General features: G+C 54.3%; 6 protein-coding genes across 6 annotated transcripts; 1 reads left to right on the forward strand and 5 right to left on the reverse strand.

The window, feature by feature from the left end:
- Window positions 1–323: 323 nt before the first annotated feature.
- Window positions 324–2,064, forward strand: N656DRAFT_778768 (uncharacterized protein). Its single transcript, XM_064815066.1, has 3 exons — window positions 324–1,062; window positions 1,131–1,707; window positions 1,775–2,064. Exons 1-3 carry the CDS (start codon window positions 661–663, stop codon window positions 1,825–1,827), a joined length of 1,032 nt encoding a protein of 343 aa, XP_064670812.1. The 5' UTR covers window positions 324–660; the 3' UTR covers window positions 1,828–2,064.
- Window positions 2,065–2,902: 838 nt separating this feature from the next.
- Window positions 2,903–3,319, reverse strand: N656DRAFT_768176 (uncharacterized protein; the record flags this gene model as incomplete). The annotated part of the gene is made up of 1 exon (XM_064813602.1): window positions 2,903–3,319. The coding sequence occupies one exon, from the start codon at window positions 3,317–3,319 to the stop codon at window positions 2,903–2,905; it is 417 nt and encodes a 138-aa protein (XP_064670813.1).
- A 240-nt stretch (window positions 3,320–3,559) lies between these two features.
- On the reverse strand, window positions 3,560–4,438 carry N656DRAFT_649790 (uncharacterized protein). Its single transcript, XM_064810447.1, has one exon. It carries the CDS (start codon window positions 4,322–4,324, stop codon window positions 3,800–3,802), a length of 525 nt encoding a protein of 174 aa, XP_064670814.1. The 5' UTR covers window positions 4,325–4,438; the 3' UTR covers window positions 3,560–3,799.
- A 1,193-nt stretch (window positions 4,439–5,631) lies between these two features.
- On the reverse strand, window positions 5,632–9,471 carry N656DRAFT_768177 (calcium-translocating P-type ATPase; the record flags this gene model as incomplete). Its single annotated transcript, XM_064813603.1, has 4 exons — window positions 5,632–6,181; window positions 6,239–6,627; window positions 6,692–9,358; window positions 9,442–9,471. The coding sequence occupies 4 exons, from the start codon at window positions 9,469–9,471 to the stop codon at window positions 5,632–5,634; spliced, it is 3,636 nt and encodes a 1,211-aa protein (XP_064670815.1).
- Window positions 9,472–12,114: 2,643 nt separating this feature from the next.
- On the reverse strand, window positions 12,115–13,687 carry N656DRAFT_778772 (uncharacterized protein). The gene is made up of 5 exons (XM_064815067.1): window positions 13,443–13,687; window positions 13,202–13,372; window positions 13,039–13,118; window positions 12,481–12,948; window positions 12,115–12,404 (listed from the first exon to the last, which is right to left on the reverse strand). Exons 1-5 carry the CDS (start codon window positions 13,519–13,521, stop codon window positions 12,225–12,227), a joined length of 978 nt encoding a protein of 325 aa, XP_064670816.1. The 5' UTR covers window positions 13,522–13,687; the 3' UTR covers window positions 12,115–12,224.
- Window positions 13,688–14,971: 1,284 nt separating this feature from the next.
- On the reverse strand, window positions 14,972–16,911 carry N656DRAFT_778773 (uncharacterized protein). The gene is made up of 2 exons (XM_064815068.1): window positions 16,294–16,911; window positions 14,972–16,216 (listed from the first exon to the last, which is right to left on the reverse strand). Exons 1-2 carry the CDS (start codon window positions 16,698–16,700, stop codon window positions 15,379–15,381), a joined length of 1,245 nt encoding a protein of 414 aa, XP_064670817.1. The 5' UTR covers window positions 16,701–16,911; the 3' UTR covers window positions 14,972–15,378.
- Window positions 16,912–17,447: the final 536 nt, after the last annotated feature.

Below are 17,447 nucleotides of genomic sequence, written 5' to 3' on the forward strand. Positions count from 1 at the left end.
ATGGCAGGTCACTGTATAGTAGGCCGGCAGGCAGATATGCCCGCCGCCAATCTCATTCGGCAGATGTTGTTGAGGGCACAGCACCGGCAGATGTCTGTCCTGCCAAGGCCCAGTCCACCGGGACAAAGCCGGGAAAGAGGGTCGTCCGCTCAGTGGAAGGAGACGCTGTCGTTTCGGGCGGCTGGGCGTTTCTGTTGAATAATAAGATGGAGTGCGGACTGATAAGCCATTGGCTGGTTGATTACTCCGCATGTCCCGTTGATATATCGACAACCGGTTCTGGCAAATGCACTGAAATTGCCTGTTCATCTATTCACCCATGCTCCCTCTTCTAGACGCAGCATGGAAATGGTCGACTACATGTGTAAACAACTGTCAGTCTGCAAGCCAGGGGAACATGCCGTCCAATGAACATCGCCGCCACCCCGCGTCTAAACGAACGATAGATGAGCATGTAGCCTGGGCGGTTCGGGGGGCGATAGGTAACTCTCGACGCGGCAAGAGGGGGCGGGAGGAACCAGGGAGCCGTGGAGACCCAGCAGTATATATCCCCGAGGCAGGAACCCTACCACCTGCTCGTCCTCCGTTTCCCGTCCCCTGAGAAACCGACCGACCCGCCGACTCTCGACGCGCAACAGTCCAGTCCAGTCCAGTCCCAAGATGAAGTGGCTCTCTCTGACTCTCGCGCTAGCCGGGCCTTCACAGGCCGCGCTGCGGTTCGGGTGCTCGACGGTGAGCATCCAGCGGCTCGATCCGCTCGTCGAGCCCGGCGCGCTGCCGTCAGCCCACCTGCACCAGATCGTGGGCGGCAACGGCTTCAACGCCACCATGCAAGGGGACATTGCCGAGAAGAGCACCTGCACGACGTGCACTTTTTCCGAAAACTTCTCCAACTACTGGACGGCCGTCATGTTCTTCAAGCACCCCAACGGCACGTACAAGCGCGTGCCCATCATGCAGAACACGGCCCTGCCCAACGGCATCAACGGCGGCATGACCATCTACTACACGCAGCAGGACTTTAACTCGAACGGGAATCAGAAGATCACCGCTTTCAAGCCGGTAAGCGCATCACATATGGAGGATGGAAGAAGGACGGAACCCCTTTGCTGACAGACCCACCACCGCAGGGCTTCCGCATGACGGTCGGCAGCCCAACTTACAACCCAGCCGACGGCTCCCGGGGCAACCCCGGCCTGCGCTTCGTGTGCCTCGAGAACAAGGGCACGCGCTTCCCCGAACTCCCCACCTTCCCGACCCGGCCATGCAAAGGCGGGATCATGACCGTGCACCACTTCCCAGCGTGCTGGGACGGCAAGAACCTCGATTCGCCAGACCACCAATCGCACATGTTCAACACCGTCCGCGAGGCCTTTGCTCCGGCAGGCCCCTGCCCTGCGTCCCACCCGGTGCGGATGCCGCAGCTCGCGTTCGAGACGCTCTGGGACACGACCCAGTTCAACAACATGTGGCCGGCGGACGGGTCGAACCCGTTCGTGCTCAGCTTCGGCGAGGGCGGTGATGCCAAGGGGTACGGGACGCACGCTGATTATGTGTTTGGCTGGAAGGGCGACGCGCTGCAGCGCGCCATGGACTCGTCGTGCATGTTCAATGCGTGCGAGAACGGTCGGCCGCTCAAGTCGCAGAATGTGGCGGCTATGAACAAGTGCGCCGTCAAGGACATGGTGGGCGAGGAGCTCGACGACTGTAAGTTTTTCCCAGGGATGAACAAGCGTGTTGCGGAGTCGTTAAACTGACCTTGTTTCTCTTGCAGGGCTGCCGTACCTCCCTGGCCAGGGCCCCATCATCATGGCGAAGAAGAAGTGAGCAAGGTTGTATGACAAGCTATAGAGGCGTGGGCGTGGTTGGTTGAGATTTGAGAGGCCATAGTATGGTCGTAGACTGTGATGGTCAAGCCTGTAATTCGGACTCGCATTAGTACCATACCAGACCTTGGAAGCATCCTTCATGTTAGCTGCTCCACTTGGGGAGCGTCCATCGTATGTAGTTGCTAGAATCGTGACCATAGTTGAAACTGGCAATGAAACAAACACATCCGCGAAGAGCCGACGTCGTACAAACGTTTATGCCAGCTGGACACTGCGTCCGCCAAGACACCGTGCCAGCCGCCAGCATGGGCAATCTTGACGTCCGATGCACATTACGTCAACAGCGAAGAAGAGGAAGCCATGCGGACCGCAGACCAAGAAATCTCAGAGACCGGACATATACCGTCATTAACCTGTATATACATGGAACATCTCGTTGACCGTGGTCAGCGTAGGCGTCGAATCTCAGCTAGGCCCTGAGAAGCAGAGCCCGTCGTCGAGTAGATACATTGACCGTATGGCGTCGCGAGAAAGTACCGGCGTCGGCACGGCAGCCACAACAATCGCCTCTGCAGCTCGGGGGCTGCCCAACATCAACCAAACGCGTAGCCGTCTGTTATCTCGTTGGGATGAAATAGCGTGGCATAACCCGGTCTTCCTAAAACTCCACCAACAATCCAGAAATGTAAGGTAACCAAAGTATTGCGCCTGCCGAGATGAGACCGGACCGGACAATGCCTTGTCGTGAAACAAAATGCTCCTTTTAATAATGCCGAGCCCAGCCATGAAGAAGGAGCTTTTTCGTGTGTCATTAATGAAAAGAAAGAAGGATGGTCGGATCCGCGTGCGTCGGCGTACGGGGTGTCATTAGCCTGCAGCAGCAGGAGGAAACAGCCGAAACAATGTCACCATGACATAACCGGCTTCGGAGGAAATCCATCCACGACTATCTTCCAATTCGTCAATGGCTCCCTCGAAATCAGCTCAACCGAACCCCTCCTTGAGCAAGCAAGCAAGCAAGCGAGAGAAAAAGATATGCAATGCCGAAACACCAATCTCTCTCTCGAGATCGATCACCGCTCATCGTGAAAGCTAACCCTCTTCTTCCTCCATTCCTGCGCTTCCGAGACAGCCGGCATGCTGGGGAACTTGGACGCAGCGGATGATGACCCTGACCCGAAACCGGGCATAGACGACCACCGATTAAGCCGCTTCTGCGCTTTTGCGTCGATGGCGGCGGGGGCGGGGGTTGTCGGAGACGGGCTGGTGACGACCGAGGGGGTGGTGGTGGTAGTAATGCGCGAGTCGACGGTCCTGCTCGTGTTGGCCGACGACCCTGTCGTGTTGGGCGATTGGTAGATGTACTCGCCGTCGACGTAGATGGCGTTAGACACAAAGGTCGAGCGGCGGTGGCGCCGGCGCGTGTAGCGCTGCTCGAGCCGGAAGAGCTCGATCTTGGCTTGGATGCGGTCGATTAGGTTGAGACCCATGGTGCTAGATAGACTGCGTTTGTGACGGGTAGTAGGTGAGGGTGGGTATGAATGATCGTTCTTTCTTCCGGCGAGTACGTATGGCAAAAACCTGGGTGTGATGTAGGCGGCGTTCAAGATTGGTTGCCCCTTCGTTGCTTCGGCGACCAAGCGCGTTCGTCTAGATGTGATTGAGGACTGTGGCTGGATTTTTGCGACGTCGCTCCAGTGACGGCCCGGTCGATTGGTCGCGGTTCCAGTGGTCGTGGCTCGACTGTCCCGAATCGTTCCGCGAGAAACTTGAGCGATTGGATTGACGTCGTTGGTAGAGTACCAATTGCTTTGCCTTGCTTTGCCTTGATTCGCCCGGGATCGATGCAAACGCCGAGGACGCGGAGAGGCTGCGAAATATGAATTGGACTGACGATGGCCTAAGGAGCGACAGACGGACGGTGTGAATTATGCGCGGTCCAGTTCACCAGCATTCAGCAATTCGAAGGGTCAAGCGATCGTGGGGTTGGTTGTAAGAGAGAGACAAGGGCTTAGGAGGGAGCGCGGAGAAGAGAGGAGGAGCATCAGGGAAGTGTTTGCAGGAGCAGAAGGTCGGAAAGCACTGGAGACTCGATGGAAAGTGGATACGCAAGGGGATCGTGGGGACCTCAACTGGACCATTCCCGGAGTGGTGAGGTCTGTGGAGACAGCCTCGAAAGGCAGCATCGCCGTTGGCTCGCATCCCCAAAAAGACTCCACCCCAATTAACCTTGCCCCTGGCGATCGCAGATAACGTGCATGGACGAGAGCTCGGGCCCTACAGAGAACAAAAAATATGGGAGCATCGCGTCTCCAGGACAAGCCACTAGTGTGCCACTGGCGTCGAGCCTGTTCTGCCGCTACAGAGAAACTGGCAAGTCGGCCCTGGTGGACGACAGGATGCGGAATCCAGGAGTGGGAGAGTGAGGGGAAGTTTCCGGAACTGCATCTCCCATCGTGCTGACGGCCACGCACGAACCGATTGCACTTGTACATACCTATCGGATGCGGGCTCGGGCAGCAATATCCGCAAGGTGGTTACCAGGTCCATATTGATCCAGTACCTAGCCCTACGGCCTACTCCGTACATTCAAGCACAACCACTAGGACGTTTCAATTCTCTCCACTGGCATTGCCGTCGTCCAATGCTCCTTACAGAGTAAATCCCTGCCGTCCACGTGTTTGGACATCTGTTGTGCCGCTGTGCGTACTCCGTCGGTGTCACGGTACTCCGTATGTACATTCAAACAAGTACACCACTCTGCACCCGTCTTGTAACCGACAGCCGACCCGTCCCACCAGATGCCAGATCTTGAAACCCGCAGTCTCGTGATGGGACCTAGCAGCGCCGCATCGAACGGCGGCACAGCAGATCAGATCCAAACGTCAATCGTTTGCAGCCAGCCGGTGTTTGGTCTTTGGTAACGTTCACCTCAGCAGACAGCTAGAGCAGAGATGATCAGTTTGGACTTTGGGCTTTGCGTTCGCGTGCCGTGGAAAGTCCATGTCACCAAAGTTATAACTAGACTTCACCCAAGCGCACCTCAGCTGCCTGCCTGGTCTCGGGTCCCTAAAAGCACCACTCATAGATTCAACCAGGTCCACCCAGGTGGTGACCTGGGGAAGTATAGGTATGTAGACAAGTCTACGGCAGTGGCAGCCTTATTACCTAAGTTAACAGCCCTTGCCTCTTCTCCTACGGATACATGCAGTGTTACTTTGGTAGGTTCGGATGACATGCCAGCACACATCACGGATATCAGTCGGCAAGGCTGTGTGTAACCCTGACCAGCATCTCGACCAGGTACCTCGTGTAGTTGAGGTACTTAGTCTTCTGTTCCGATCGTTCAAGAACCACCAGCCTGGACTTACGTTACACAGCATTGACAGACCCACGTGTCAGCCTGTCAGGAAGCTATGGGTTAACGACTTGAAAGTTAATGCTTCATACTAGAATATGCAAACAACGGAAGCTTGCCCAAGCAGGCACTGCGCAAGACACTCCCGCTCAAATGTCACCAATAGTCATAGTCATAGCACGAAGGTAGGTATTGAAGGTATCATTTCATTGAACTCGAAAAATAAGCTAGGCTATCTGGTCTCAAACGAAGAAGAGAATACTTTCGTTTTGCCGTCGCTGAGTATTAGGAAAGGCCGTACAATAAGTAGTAACAAAAAAAACAGCAAATTCGCTTCCCTCCCTCAGAATATCCGGCGTCTATTCGGTATTCGGGTATCCCGCTCTCGTCACGCAACACATCACATCACAAAAAACCAGAGATTAAAAGAGAAACGCGACCCGCTCAAGCCGCCTCTACCACCGGCCTTACTCCCCCAGCAACACTCACATCCGTCTTGCTGCCGCCCTTGCCCGCCTTCGCCTTGACCTTGACTTTCTGATCATGCATGTACTCCCTGAACCCTCTCCTGATGTGTGTCTCAGCTCGCTTACCACGGATGCTGGTCAGGGTACGAAGCGGTTTCGGAGGCGGGAACGGGCCGGCCTCGGCGTCCAGCGACGGGGACTCGGGGCCCTTCTCCGAGTCAAGGTCCTTCTGCTTCGGCTTCTTCTTGCCGAACAGCCTGATCTTGGGCAGCTTGATCCTGGGCACCATGGCGGCGGCCCACTCGTCGGGGAACTTGCGGATCAGAGCACCCCATGGGATTGAGATGGCCCCCAGGCCGATAGACAGGCCCCATTCCTTGCCGTTCAGCGGCTTGATCTGGAAGGCGTCGCCGCCAACGAAGATAATGAGGACTTGCCCGCCGACCATGATGAGGTTGATGAACATGAAGAAGTAGTTGCGGGTGATGCCTTCGAGGATATTGAGACGGTTGTCGAGACGGCGGTTGCTGAACCACGTTAGTTTTGAAAGACCCATGGGGACGTAGAGTAGCGGAGCGACTTACTTTAGCTCATTGAAGATCTGCAGCCAGACAAACGTGTTGAAGACCAGTGTGTTGAGCGATTTCTCCTGCTCCCTATCCGCCATGTTGTAACCGAGCAGCTGTGCGCCTCCAAAGTGCAAAACAAAGGTAATAGCGAGCTGGCAGATGGCCTGTCCGATAATCATCTTGCCCATGCGGGTGGTGATCAGGGGAGCCGACTTTCTGTCTGGTTTGCGGTCCAGGATGGACGGCGCAGGCGGATCCGTGGCGAGAGCGAGCGCAGCAAAGGTATCCATGATCAGATTGACCCAGAGAAGCTGGACTGCTTTGAGCACGGATTCCTCTTCGGCACTGGCGACGGCGGAAACAAAGGTCAATACGACGGCGGTGACGTTGACAGTGAGTTGGAACTATATCGAGCAGATGTTGTTAGCGTGCGATCAATCAACCGGGTGCAAACCAGCCATCACCTACCTGCAGGAACTTCTTGACCGCATCATTGACAGCCCGACCCCAGCTGATGCCCTTCACGATGGACGCAAAATTGTCATCCATAAGGATGATCGCGGCTGCTTCCTTGGCGACTTCTGTACCTGCAATGCCCATGGCAAACCCGATATCGGCCATCTTCAGAGCCGGCGCGTCATTGGTGCCGTCGCCAGTCACGGCAACCGTCTCGCCGAGATCCTTCAGGGTCTTTACCAGGATCCGCTTGTCCTCGGGGCTCGAGCGAGCCAGGACTTGGAGGTGTGGCACAAGCTCCCTGAGCTCCTCCTCGCTCTTGCGACGGAACACGGGCCCTTCCATGGCGATGCCGCCCTCTTCGGGCTTGTAGATGCCGCACTCTCTGGCAATCGCCTTGCCGGTCAACAGGTTATCGCCAGTAACCATGCGCACGACCACACCAGCGCGGTTGCAGTCCTTGATGGCGTTCTTGACCGTAGGCCTCAGTGGGTCTTTGATACCGAAGATGGCCACGAGCGTCATGTCTTGATGGACCTTGTCGAATTCGACGGCCGTCAATTCCGTCTGGCCCGCAAGCTCCGGGGGCGGCCATGAGTCGAACTCGCGATATGACGAACCGATGGTGCGAAGGGTCTGTCCAGCATATGAGGTAATGGTCTGCAAGAACTGAGCGCGATCGTTTTCGGTCATCGGGGTGGTAGTTAGCTCTTCACTGGCCGGGTCGGCGATGATGCTGGTGCACTTGGACAGCAGAATCTCCGAAGCACCCTTGACGTAGGCCCGAAACTTTCCGTTGGGTAACTGGACAACCGTTGCCATATACTTGACGGCCGAATCGAAGGGTACTACCTGGACGATGTTTGCATTCGCGCGTTCCTCCTGCAGGGGACCAGCACCGAGGTGGTCGCGGCAAAGAGTGAGCAGGGCAACCTCGGTTTTGGATCCAATGAATGTCTTCTCGCCTTCGACATCGCCCTCAAACGCGGTGGAGTTGACGGCATTGGCTTGAATGACGAGATGCTTGGTTGTATCGCTCATCGTCTTTACAAACTCGCTGACCGACACATTAGGAATCGTAATCTCCGTCTCGGCCGCCGCCGCCTCGTCATCCAAAGGCGGATCGGTCCCGCCAAAGCTGATGCTCTTGCCTAGAGTGGTGGCCACTACCGTCATCTTGTTCTGGGTCAAAGTGCCAGTCTTATCGGAGCAGACAGTGGTCGCATTTCCCATTGTCTCGCAAGCCTTGAGAACGCGAACCAGGTTGTTATCGCGCATCATCCGGGTTGTAGCGAACGCCAGGGCCAATGTAACGGCCAGCGGCAGGCCTTCGGGTACTGCAACCACAACGACCGTGACCGACGTGATGAAGAGCCGGAGGAACCTCTGGCCCTTTTGGTCGGGAGTATCGGTGTTGCCTGGGAGCTGAGCCAGGAATTTGATCAAGAGAACGATGAAGAGCAGTAGAGCGGCACCTCCGCCAAACTTGGCGATCCCATCAGCCAAACCGTTCAACTTCTTCTGCAGCGGCGTGTCCTCCTGCTCAGTCTGCATCGACATCATGGTCCGGCCATAGCTCGAGTTGACGCCTACGGCGGTCACCAAGAAGGTTCCGGTGCCCTCATTGACCTTGCTGCCAGAGATGATGAATGGGTCGAGTTTCTCAATGTCTTCGGGGGGTTCGCCTCCCTCCGCGATGTTCTCCAAGACGGCAAACACCTCGTCAGCCGGAACCTTCTTTAGCAGGTCGGATTCGCCAGTCGCAGATGATTCATCGCACTTGACGCCATGTCCGGTGATGAAGATGCCGTCCACGGGCACGAGGTCGCCGGAATACAGGTGCATGACGTCGCCGACCATGATGTCGAATACCGAGATCTCAACCGACTTGCCGGAACGGATCACCTTGACGGTACGGTCGTTGTGCTTTTCGTTAAGCTTGTTGAACTGGCGCTCCATCTGCCAGTCGTTCAAGGTGCCCACGACAACAACAATGATGATAGCAACCATGATTGCAACGCCTTCAACCCATTCTAGACTCGCGCCATCAGTCGATTCGTGGTGAACACCAAAGGTCTGGTACAAGCCAAGCGCGAGGGAGACGACAGCGGCGATGGTCAGCAGGATCAGCACCTTGTCGTTGTAGGTGATCCAAGCCAGCTGTAGCAGCGTCTTGCTCTTCTTCTCCGGCAGCCTATTATCCCTAAAGACGCGCTTCCGGTCTACAAACGTATTCTCTCCGCCATGGTGCGCCGGCGGCGGCGCGGTGGGGTTGGCGCTCGTCGCCACGGGTTCAATATCGCCGTTGGCGCCGTACTTGGGCGTCCCTTTCGGCGCAACTTCTTCAAACGTAACAGCGCCATCGAGCGTCGTCTCGTCGACACTCAGGCCAGTATCGCGATTGGTGCGCAATCCCTTTTCCAAGCCTGCAAGACCGCCTAGCGCGTAGAAAGCGTCGTAGCTCTTGGGGTTGAAAAGCTTAGACAGCTGACCAGGCGAGAATGCGAATTTGTTGTCCTTGACAACAAACATATCCTCGGTGTTCCGTTCCGGGGTCAGGGCATCGTGGACATTGAGTTCGAACCGGGCCGAACGCCGGGCGGCGCCGGCTGGCGTCGTAGCCGGCGCTGTCGCAACCGGCACATCTCCGTGTTGGGAAGGGTGTGTGGAGCTCAAGGGCTGCAGAGGTCAGCCATGGCTTGCCGATATGTGGGGATGGGGATGGGGAAACCGATGAAGCAAATCCAGGGGAAGGAACGAACCTCTTTGCCCAAGGCATCTGAATCGGCCATGTAAAACGTTGAGCGCAAATAGTTGCGCGATTGAGCTCTCTGGTGAATCAAGAGCGCACGAGAAATGGTAGATGTGGTTCACGACCTGAATTCGCGGCCACGTCCCCAATGGAAGTCGATTGGGCAATCGGCAGTCCAATATACCGTATGATGCAATCCCCACTTAATCGTTGGCGGCAACCTAATCGAAGAAGAGAGCCTTAGAAAGAGGCCTCCCTAGGCACGCGATCGAGGGGAGAGAGGCGATGGCATGCGGATTTTGAGGACTGGGCAGGCAGATTCCAGGTTGGATGAAATCAAGAAAACAAAGCTCGGCGTGCGTCAACGAGGAGAGTCGTTTCCTTTGAATGAAATGAGATATGCCTAGCCTTCTTGGCGTCAGGTACAAACAAACAACCTGAAGTGCGAGAATCTGCTGGACAGCACAGTGCTAAACTACTGTGCCTAGACAACATGCGAAGCGCTTAGTGGGCCTCTGTCAAAGCCACAGGGCCTATCGGCGCCGACGGCCAGGCGCAAATGCCACTGTAATGACCCAATGGTGCTTGTGTACCGTAGGTACACTGTGCGAGGAATCCAACAAGCACGGACCCTGTACGGGGTCAACGGCCAGATGCCTCTTACATCACAAAACCCACGAAGTACCAATCGGTAGTGGAACTAGGGTACTTGGCAAGTGCACATCAAGGTATAAAATCTTGCCAGCTGGACTTTCCTTGGCGTTTATGCTGCTCCCCGATCGTCGTCCACTGGAGCGATTGGGATTCGACCAACCATCGTGTTCTGTCAAAGGGCGGTAAGGTGAGCGCGACAGTCACCTGTTTCCCGACCGGATGCTGTTGGCGCCCGACGCATGTGGCATCAATTTGCTATGGGCGGCGCGGTCATCGATTTGAGTCCAACGGATCTTGGGCTTACGGTTCAGTACATACCTACCTACTCCGTACCTTACCTATTAAACGGACGGCCATTCCAACCTCACCCACCATCCTGATCCGGCGCTCTAAGGTAGGCGGTTGAACAATGAAACTTTGGGGTGTTGGGGCGGCCTCCAGCACACGGGTAACATCATCTGTGGAGGGACCAATGACGTTGGTGAAACAAACACATGCCACTCAAGAAATGCAAGTGATCTTTTCGGCAGCCGCCGAGACCCTTCGCACAAAGCAATTTCTTTGCCTTCCAACGGTAACGCTCAGGCGCGCTCCGATCCCTCACCGCACACCTTACTAGGGACACTGCGCTTATTATCATGTGACGGCCCATTTACGCAACGTCACAGACCAGCAGCGCCTACTGTATGAACTTGTACGGGCTTCTTCAGACGTTGTGGCGATGAGCCGCGCGGCTTGCGGGCTCAGTTCAATCACAGTTTTGACTTCTGAGCAGGACATGGTTGCACCCTGCTGAGGAATGCCGCCGAACAATCAACCTTAAGAACACTACGGTTTGCACTGCGAATCGGCAGAATTGCGCACGATCAAGCTTGGCCGATTTCGCCGCCCAGCACTTCAGACGGAATGATCTGCGGCACGGCCACGGCTTGAAGGGCAAATCTCATTCCTCGGGTGCCTTGCAGAGTGCCTCGGCGGATCCTCCAATTAGCACATGGCATTATTTGGCCCCGACATCTCCTGCCTGCATTCGGCAACCGTTGAGAGCGTATTAGCCGGCGCCGCGTTTGATGCTACGCCATAGCGTATATGCACCGGAGACGGGATACGGCAGAAGGCAGAAGGCAGAATGCTCACACGGATACCTGCGGGTGGAGATCAGCGTTGCGAGAGTGACTGCCATTGTCGTCGTCGTCTCTGAGACGCGGTGGCTGGTAAGTCTTCAAAAGTACAAATCTGCCTCCGGTTTGATCGTGGGATTCTTCCATCTCCCGGAAGCTCGTCTTTCAGACTTCCACCTGGCAAGTGGTACTGCATTAGAATAAGTATAGAAGATATGGCCCTACACCACTCCACTCAGCGGCAATCCGCATGTATGGGCACCTTGCTTGATGTTGCGACCACCGTCCTGCAGAATGGCTGAGCTGTCGAAAATTCCACCATGCTTGAGACGATGGCCGCTCCAAAGTCTCTTCACCAAGTGCCAAATACCTCTACATCCCAGCCAACGGTGGGATGCCATTCGGTCCGCGTACCCACGGACCGAGACTCTTTCTCAATGACCTATTCCTAACGGAAGTTTGGAGGGCCCAGCTGATGTCTTCCTGGCCATTGGCCGACCTAGACATTCATTTCGACCACGAGGTTCTTCTGCGGTGGATTCAGAGACGAATCAAGTGGACAAAGGGCTAGGATCGGTGCAGCTTCTATTGACAGCTTCTATTCGGAGCTTTCAACACCTCATGATCCTTAGAATTCCTGCTCCCCTAGCAGAACCTGGGCCGTCATATCGGGTTCTTGTTAGACCTGGAGAACTTCAAGTTGAAACACCCCATGATTTTGGACAATAAATATGCCTATCACCTCGGGTGCAGACAGCTCTACTCAGCCGGAAACCAGCTCTGGTCTCGGGAAACCTCTATATAACGATTGCAAGGAAGAGCACAACTAGGTTCCTAAAGGGCAGACTAGGTACATACCGTACCTAACTAACTGGATGGTCCCGCCATCTGAATTCTAATGTGGCAACTCAACTCCAATCCATTCTAATGTCGCAACTCAACTCCGTTCCAGCATAACCATGGAATCCAATCCTTTCGCCATCTTCCTCTCTTCCCCTTTGGTCGGCCGGCGACGCACTTACTTCTGGATCTTCTTGACATTGCCGTCGTCATCGACCCAATATCCCTTCTTGAACAGATGCATAGCAACGCCCAGCTGAGCCATCGAGTCCGCATTGTTGCGAGGGTGATGTTTACCACTATTGACCCAGCCGTAGGAGTAGTCAAACGTTCGACCTCCCAAGTACGTATGGGTCAGCTAGATAGTGCCAGATAGGGTCAGTGCTTGTGTTTCGTGGTACTAGTATCGGCAGCTCGGGTTGCCATTGACTCACCTCGTGCAGAAACGTCCCTGCCAGGGATTGGACCAACTGGTCGACGGCCCTTTCGGCCTTGGGAATTGTGTCCAGGAAGCTCTTCTGTTGGACTTTGGCGATGCTAGCGTCGTCTACGGTAACAAAGCCGGCGTTGGTGTTGAATACATCCCTCAAGTACCACGTGCAGAGGTCCATTGTATTTGGGATGTCCTCCCGCGAGACAATATAGGCACGCTCGTCTGGGGCCGTGCCTTTGCTTCCCTTCTTCTTCCACTCGTCGATAGCGGCGTTGTACTTCTTACGGTCTACCCCTTCAGAACGAAGGGTGATGGCCATGACGAGGTTGCCGTCCCTTTGCGGGTTGGCAGCAAAGCACACGTCATGTTGTTTCTTGTGCGGCGAGCCCTTTGGGAGGTCCAGGTTAAAGAGCTTATGGGTGGATTTGTCTGGGTGTTCCTCGTAGTTGGACGGATCGCAGTAGACAATCTATAGTAACGTTGATTGGTACCAAGTTAGTGGGTGCACCTCTTGGGTCGCAGACTGACTTGAGCGTTCAAAGTCAGACGCTAGACTTACGAGGTCGGTGTTCCTCCAAAACGGTGCATCAAAGTATGGATTCGGCTGGTCGTCGTATTTCTTCACGCCCCCAAGAATCTCTGGGGTTCCCCGTTGGTTAGCTAGGTACAATTCACATAGGGACATTTGTGCGAAGGTCGTGCACAACAGGGATATTACTTACCTTTCGCCTCCTTGACAAGCTTCTCATCGTCGCCAAAGATGTGTTTGACCATTTTCTGGACCTTTTGGTCCCCAGGGTTCTTGTTCAAGACATCAAGCGCCGTTCCGGCCATCGTGACAGCCTCTCTGAAAGCGACCTTGAGCTTTTCCTTGTTGGCCGCCCCCCAATGGTCTGCGTGATTTCCACTATCCGTTAGCAGGATTTATTATGGCTGATTAGCTGGATGGGCAAGTTGACGTACCGCAGCCTCTGTCGAGCTTCCACCTCTGGGCCATGCAAATGTCCACCAGGGACAGGATGACGAAGCGGTTCAACTTCATGGTGAGAAGACGGGAAGTAAACAAGGCAATAGTGCGTCAGAGCGACGATCTTATGAGAAGATTTCTGAAGGTTTTTGCTGAGAAACGTGTCAAATCTGAATACTCGTGTACTTGCTTGTCGTCGTGACGGGAACGGTCCGCCAGTTTATATCGTGAGTTTGGTCCGGTATCTGGTTTGTTTCAAGAAGCTGAGGAAAGGAACCAGTGAGTGCATCCTTAGATACCTATATATACAGGAGAGAATACTAGTCAGAGCTAAGATTGAAGTCTATAGATAGTGCCTCCTTTCTATCCCCCATCTCCCCTTGATCATATGAGTATAGTACTTCTCAGGCAAGTGTAGAATACCTTTTTGGTATTGGTAAGGCTCAACCGCCTGCAGAAACTAGAGGCGGCTGCTTGTAGTCGTGACATATAAGCCAGGTGCTTTCTCCCCTAGCCCCTGAAATAACCTTAACTAGACATAAACAAGACAATTCTTCTTAAGTTCCGGTTGGTTTGAACAACCCGTTTCAAACCCACTATTCTTTTGTCTCGAGCTCACTTGTGCCGTAATCATTTGGCCCATCACCACGGATGTCTGAATGATACCACACCTTACTCGGCAAGGTAGCAGTAGTATGGTGCATATAGCACAGGACGCCTTATGCCGCATGGCAAATTCGGAGCAACACCGAGACCAATAATACAATCCTTTCCAGTCCCTCGAGATTGTCAGCTCCAATGGCACAACCGTCGAGATGTTATTCTCTTGAAAAGATGCGGCGAAGACTCAGGACGCATAGGCCCGACCCAAGATGGCCCGGCCTACCCCTGAATTGGAGGTATGGTTGCCGGTGTAAGTCGTCAAGAAATTCCCTACCTGCCTACCTGTAGCAGTTGTCTTCAAATTATTCTCGTACATTTAGGAGTAGCGCAAAGGAAGAACTGAACCACTGCAGCAACTCGACGCTCGCGTGATATTACATCTCCTGATCGGCGTCACGATGGTCTACATCTTGTTATAACCATTCTATTCACGCACCTCGCATCATTCTCAAAACTCCGCCACGGAGTGACATACAAACAGACCAACAAGATGCATGATGTACCGCATGTAGGGTTTTCGAGATCGTAACCTACCTGTGCTACGATAGCCGGCGCGGGTAAACGGCCAACAACCGCCGCGCCGATTCAGCTTGATAAAAACAGCTCAGCTGCGCTATTCTCACTACTTGGCTGCAATTTACGGTTCCCCATACTTCAGGTCACGTAGGAGGCGTTGGTTCAACGCTCTTGGGTGTTGGTTCTCCTCTCCCTCTTGCACTGCAGACGGTGTTGGCCCTGAGTTACATCCATGCTACCAGACATATACGGTTACTGTTTGGCATGCCTGGGTCTCAACCTCAGGACCCTATGCAGCTGCGGCCCTATTATTACCTAGCCTCTTGTTGGGGAGCAGTAGGCGGCCCGTACTGGTACATGGCGAATTAGCCCACTCTGACCAGTGGGGTGGTTGTCCCTCGATTTGGCTGATGATCTGGCCCATGTCTGCTCATGGAGCCATATGTTGGTCTTGCATGGCAAAAAATCAGATATGCGGTTGAATTGGCAAGCTGGCTAGGCTAGGTACTTCTGTTATCGTTCTTAGTAAGTCGAAATCTGGACAATGGAGTGACTTGGTTCAGGTTGCCGTATATTCTCGAGAAATTGAACAAGATCTACAGCGCAGACTAAGCAAATCGACCAATCCCAGCCTCGCACTATGCAATGCGCTTCAAGCTTGCTGACGCGATGTGAGGTTGAAGTCAGGGTTTGAGGAGAATGGAAGGTCTGTTTAGATACGTCCCTTGCCTTAGTCCGTGCAGTAAGTCTTGTTCAATTGCTCGAGAATATACGGTATGTGTACGATGCCGGAGACTGATCATTGACCTCGTGCTCCGTGCCACTGGAAGTGAACTCGGGTGAATCAGTTGAAAGGGGCCTCAGCCACATGAAATGCTGGCGGACATCCAGGCCACTACGCCACAGTGCCCTCTCGTAGTCCTCCACATCCAACAGGGGCCGCCCATCAAATAAAGGGTGTTTGTACAAAACGGGGAAGTCCGGCACAATAGTAACGGTCTTGTCGCCTGTATCGCGGTCCTCAACAACACGGTAACGTTGGCGCATAAAGCGATGGACTACGAGACGGGAAGGGCTTTCCTCCTCCTCGTCCACGTCCACTGATAGGTAGTGTCGTTGACGGTCTTCGATCCGAGGGTGCAATTTGGGGAGGACGCAGACCAGCTCGAGTGAGGGATTGCTTGTCCTTAGAGCTTCCATGGGAGCAAGGATCGCTCGCTCGTCGACCACTGACCAATAGCTATCGTTATTATGGTCCAACCAGACGCGAAGCTTGCGAAGCTTTGGGAGCTGAATGAGCAGACGAGAGTGTAGATGAAGCCAGGTGCCGACGCTGTTGTCTTCGATGTCCGAGGTTGATGCAATTTCCCAGTCGGGAGAGGCGCGATAGACAACGGCCTCGATCGCCTGGAAGAAAGCCAAAGGTAGACTCAGTGTAATGGAAAGCTTGGAAATACAGGGACAAATCGAGCCTTCGAAGCTGTAAGGAGCAGGAGCAGGTGCCCTGTGGTCGAGCATTGCTTTGAGGGTCCGTAGGTCCGTAACGTGAAAGTCTGTCCCTGTCGTAGCTTCCTCGACCAACTCCATGTACCTTCAGTTGGGGAACCGTTAATGTCCATCTGATATGACATGGACATGGACTAGAAAGAGAAGGCGAAGGCGACTCACATTCTCTTGCAAACCCTCAAAGCAGAAGCGAAACCGCGTAACGACGCAGGCGCTATATCCCCTGCTTCCTGAGTGCTGCTACCCTTCCAGTGGGCATGCTCACACACGGGCAAGTTGAAAGCCAACTCCTCGCACATCCAGTGCGGACCCCAGCTCGACGAAAGCCGACGTTTATAGATAGGTCCCCAGACCCAGTACAACTTGTCGGGGTTTCGCTCGGTTCCATCCAGCTCTTCTTCGTCCCACTTTGCCGAGACGATGCACGGTGTGAGCCTAAAGTGATGGATCCCATCGTCGCCGGTGATGTATTGGATGTGTTGGCCTGCGGTGCTGAGTAGATGCGCATACACAGCACGTCGGAGCTCGATTGGAATGGCAAAGAAGCTGCTCGCATGTTGCCCATCCATGGCGCAGGCTTCCTCCATCGACGCGATAAACGACGTAGTGAGCGACTACTGAAGAAACTTTCTCGCGGCAAATGCCAATCAGTGATTCTGTTGCAAGTAATCGTCTGGAAAATTTGGTCGAATCTGGGAAGTGTTCCATGCTGGGGCAGTGTGTGGTCATAAACTTTGGGGAAGGAACGAAGCAATGGAACCTGCCTGAGTGGCATCTATGATGAGTGGAACAACAACGGCAGGTCACAACTCACACCTGCCGGTTGGGTCGCTGCAGCACGATTCCTCCAACCACCATGGCACCAACAACCCACCCGTCGGTTGGGCGGGCATGCACCCAACGCTGTGCCGCCGCCCGGCCCGGTGACACGAAGGCACCTAATGTATAGACCTGCAAACCATCACAGCGCTCTTCTTCATCTTTCTTTAATCTAAACCAATCTTTCCACTCGCTCTGACAGACGCAAGAAAGGGTATGGCGGACCGGCAGTCGCCATGTTGCCCAACCGTAGGAATCGAGTCTGCAGACGCAGGTGTTGGCTCTGAACTGAAGTGGAAAACATGAGGAGTCTGGTGTATACACATCGGTCTCACGGGATGTTCAGTCCAAGCGGAAGACGAAGAAAATCAAACATGTCATGTTTCCAGCCTAATGCTTTTGCAAAGCAGTGGCATAAGGTATCCAAACACCCAGCAACTAGTACTACCACCTGGCTGTGGCTAGCACCACATTTGCACCGAGCAACATACCTTATC

The sequence above is a fragment of the Canariomyces notabilis genome (assembly GCF_033297395.1).
Source record: "Canariomyces notabilis strain CBS 508.74 unplaced genomic scaffold N656scaffold_9, whole genome shotgun sequence".
NCBI classification, from domain to species: Eukaryota; Fungi; Ascomycota; class Sordariomycetes; order Sordariales; family Chaetomiaceae; genus Canariomyces; species Canariomyces notabilis.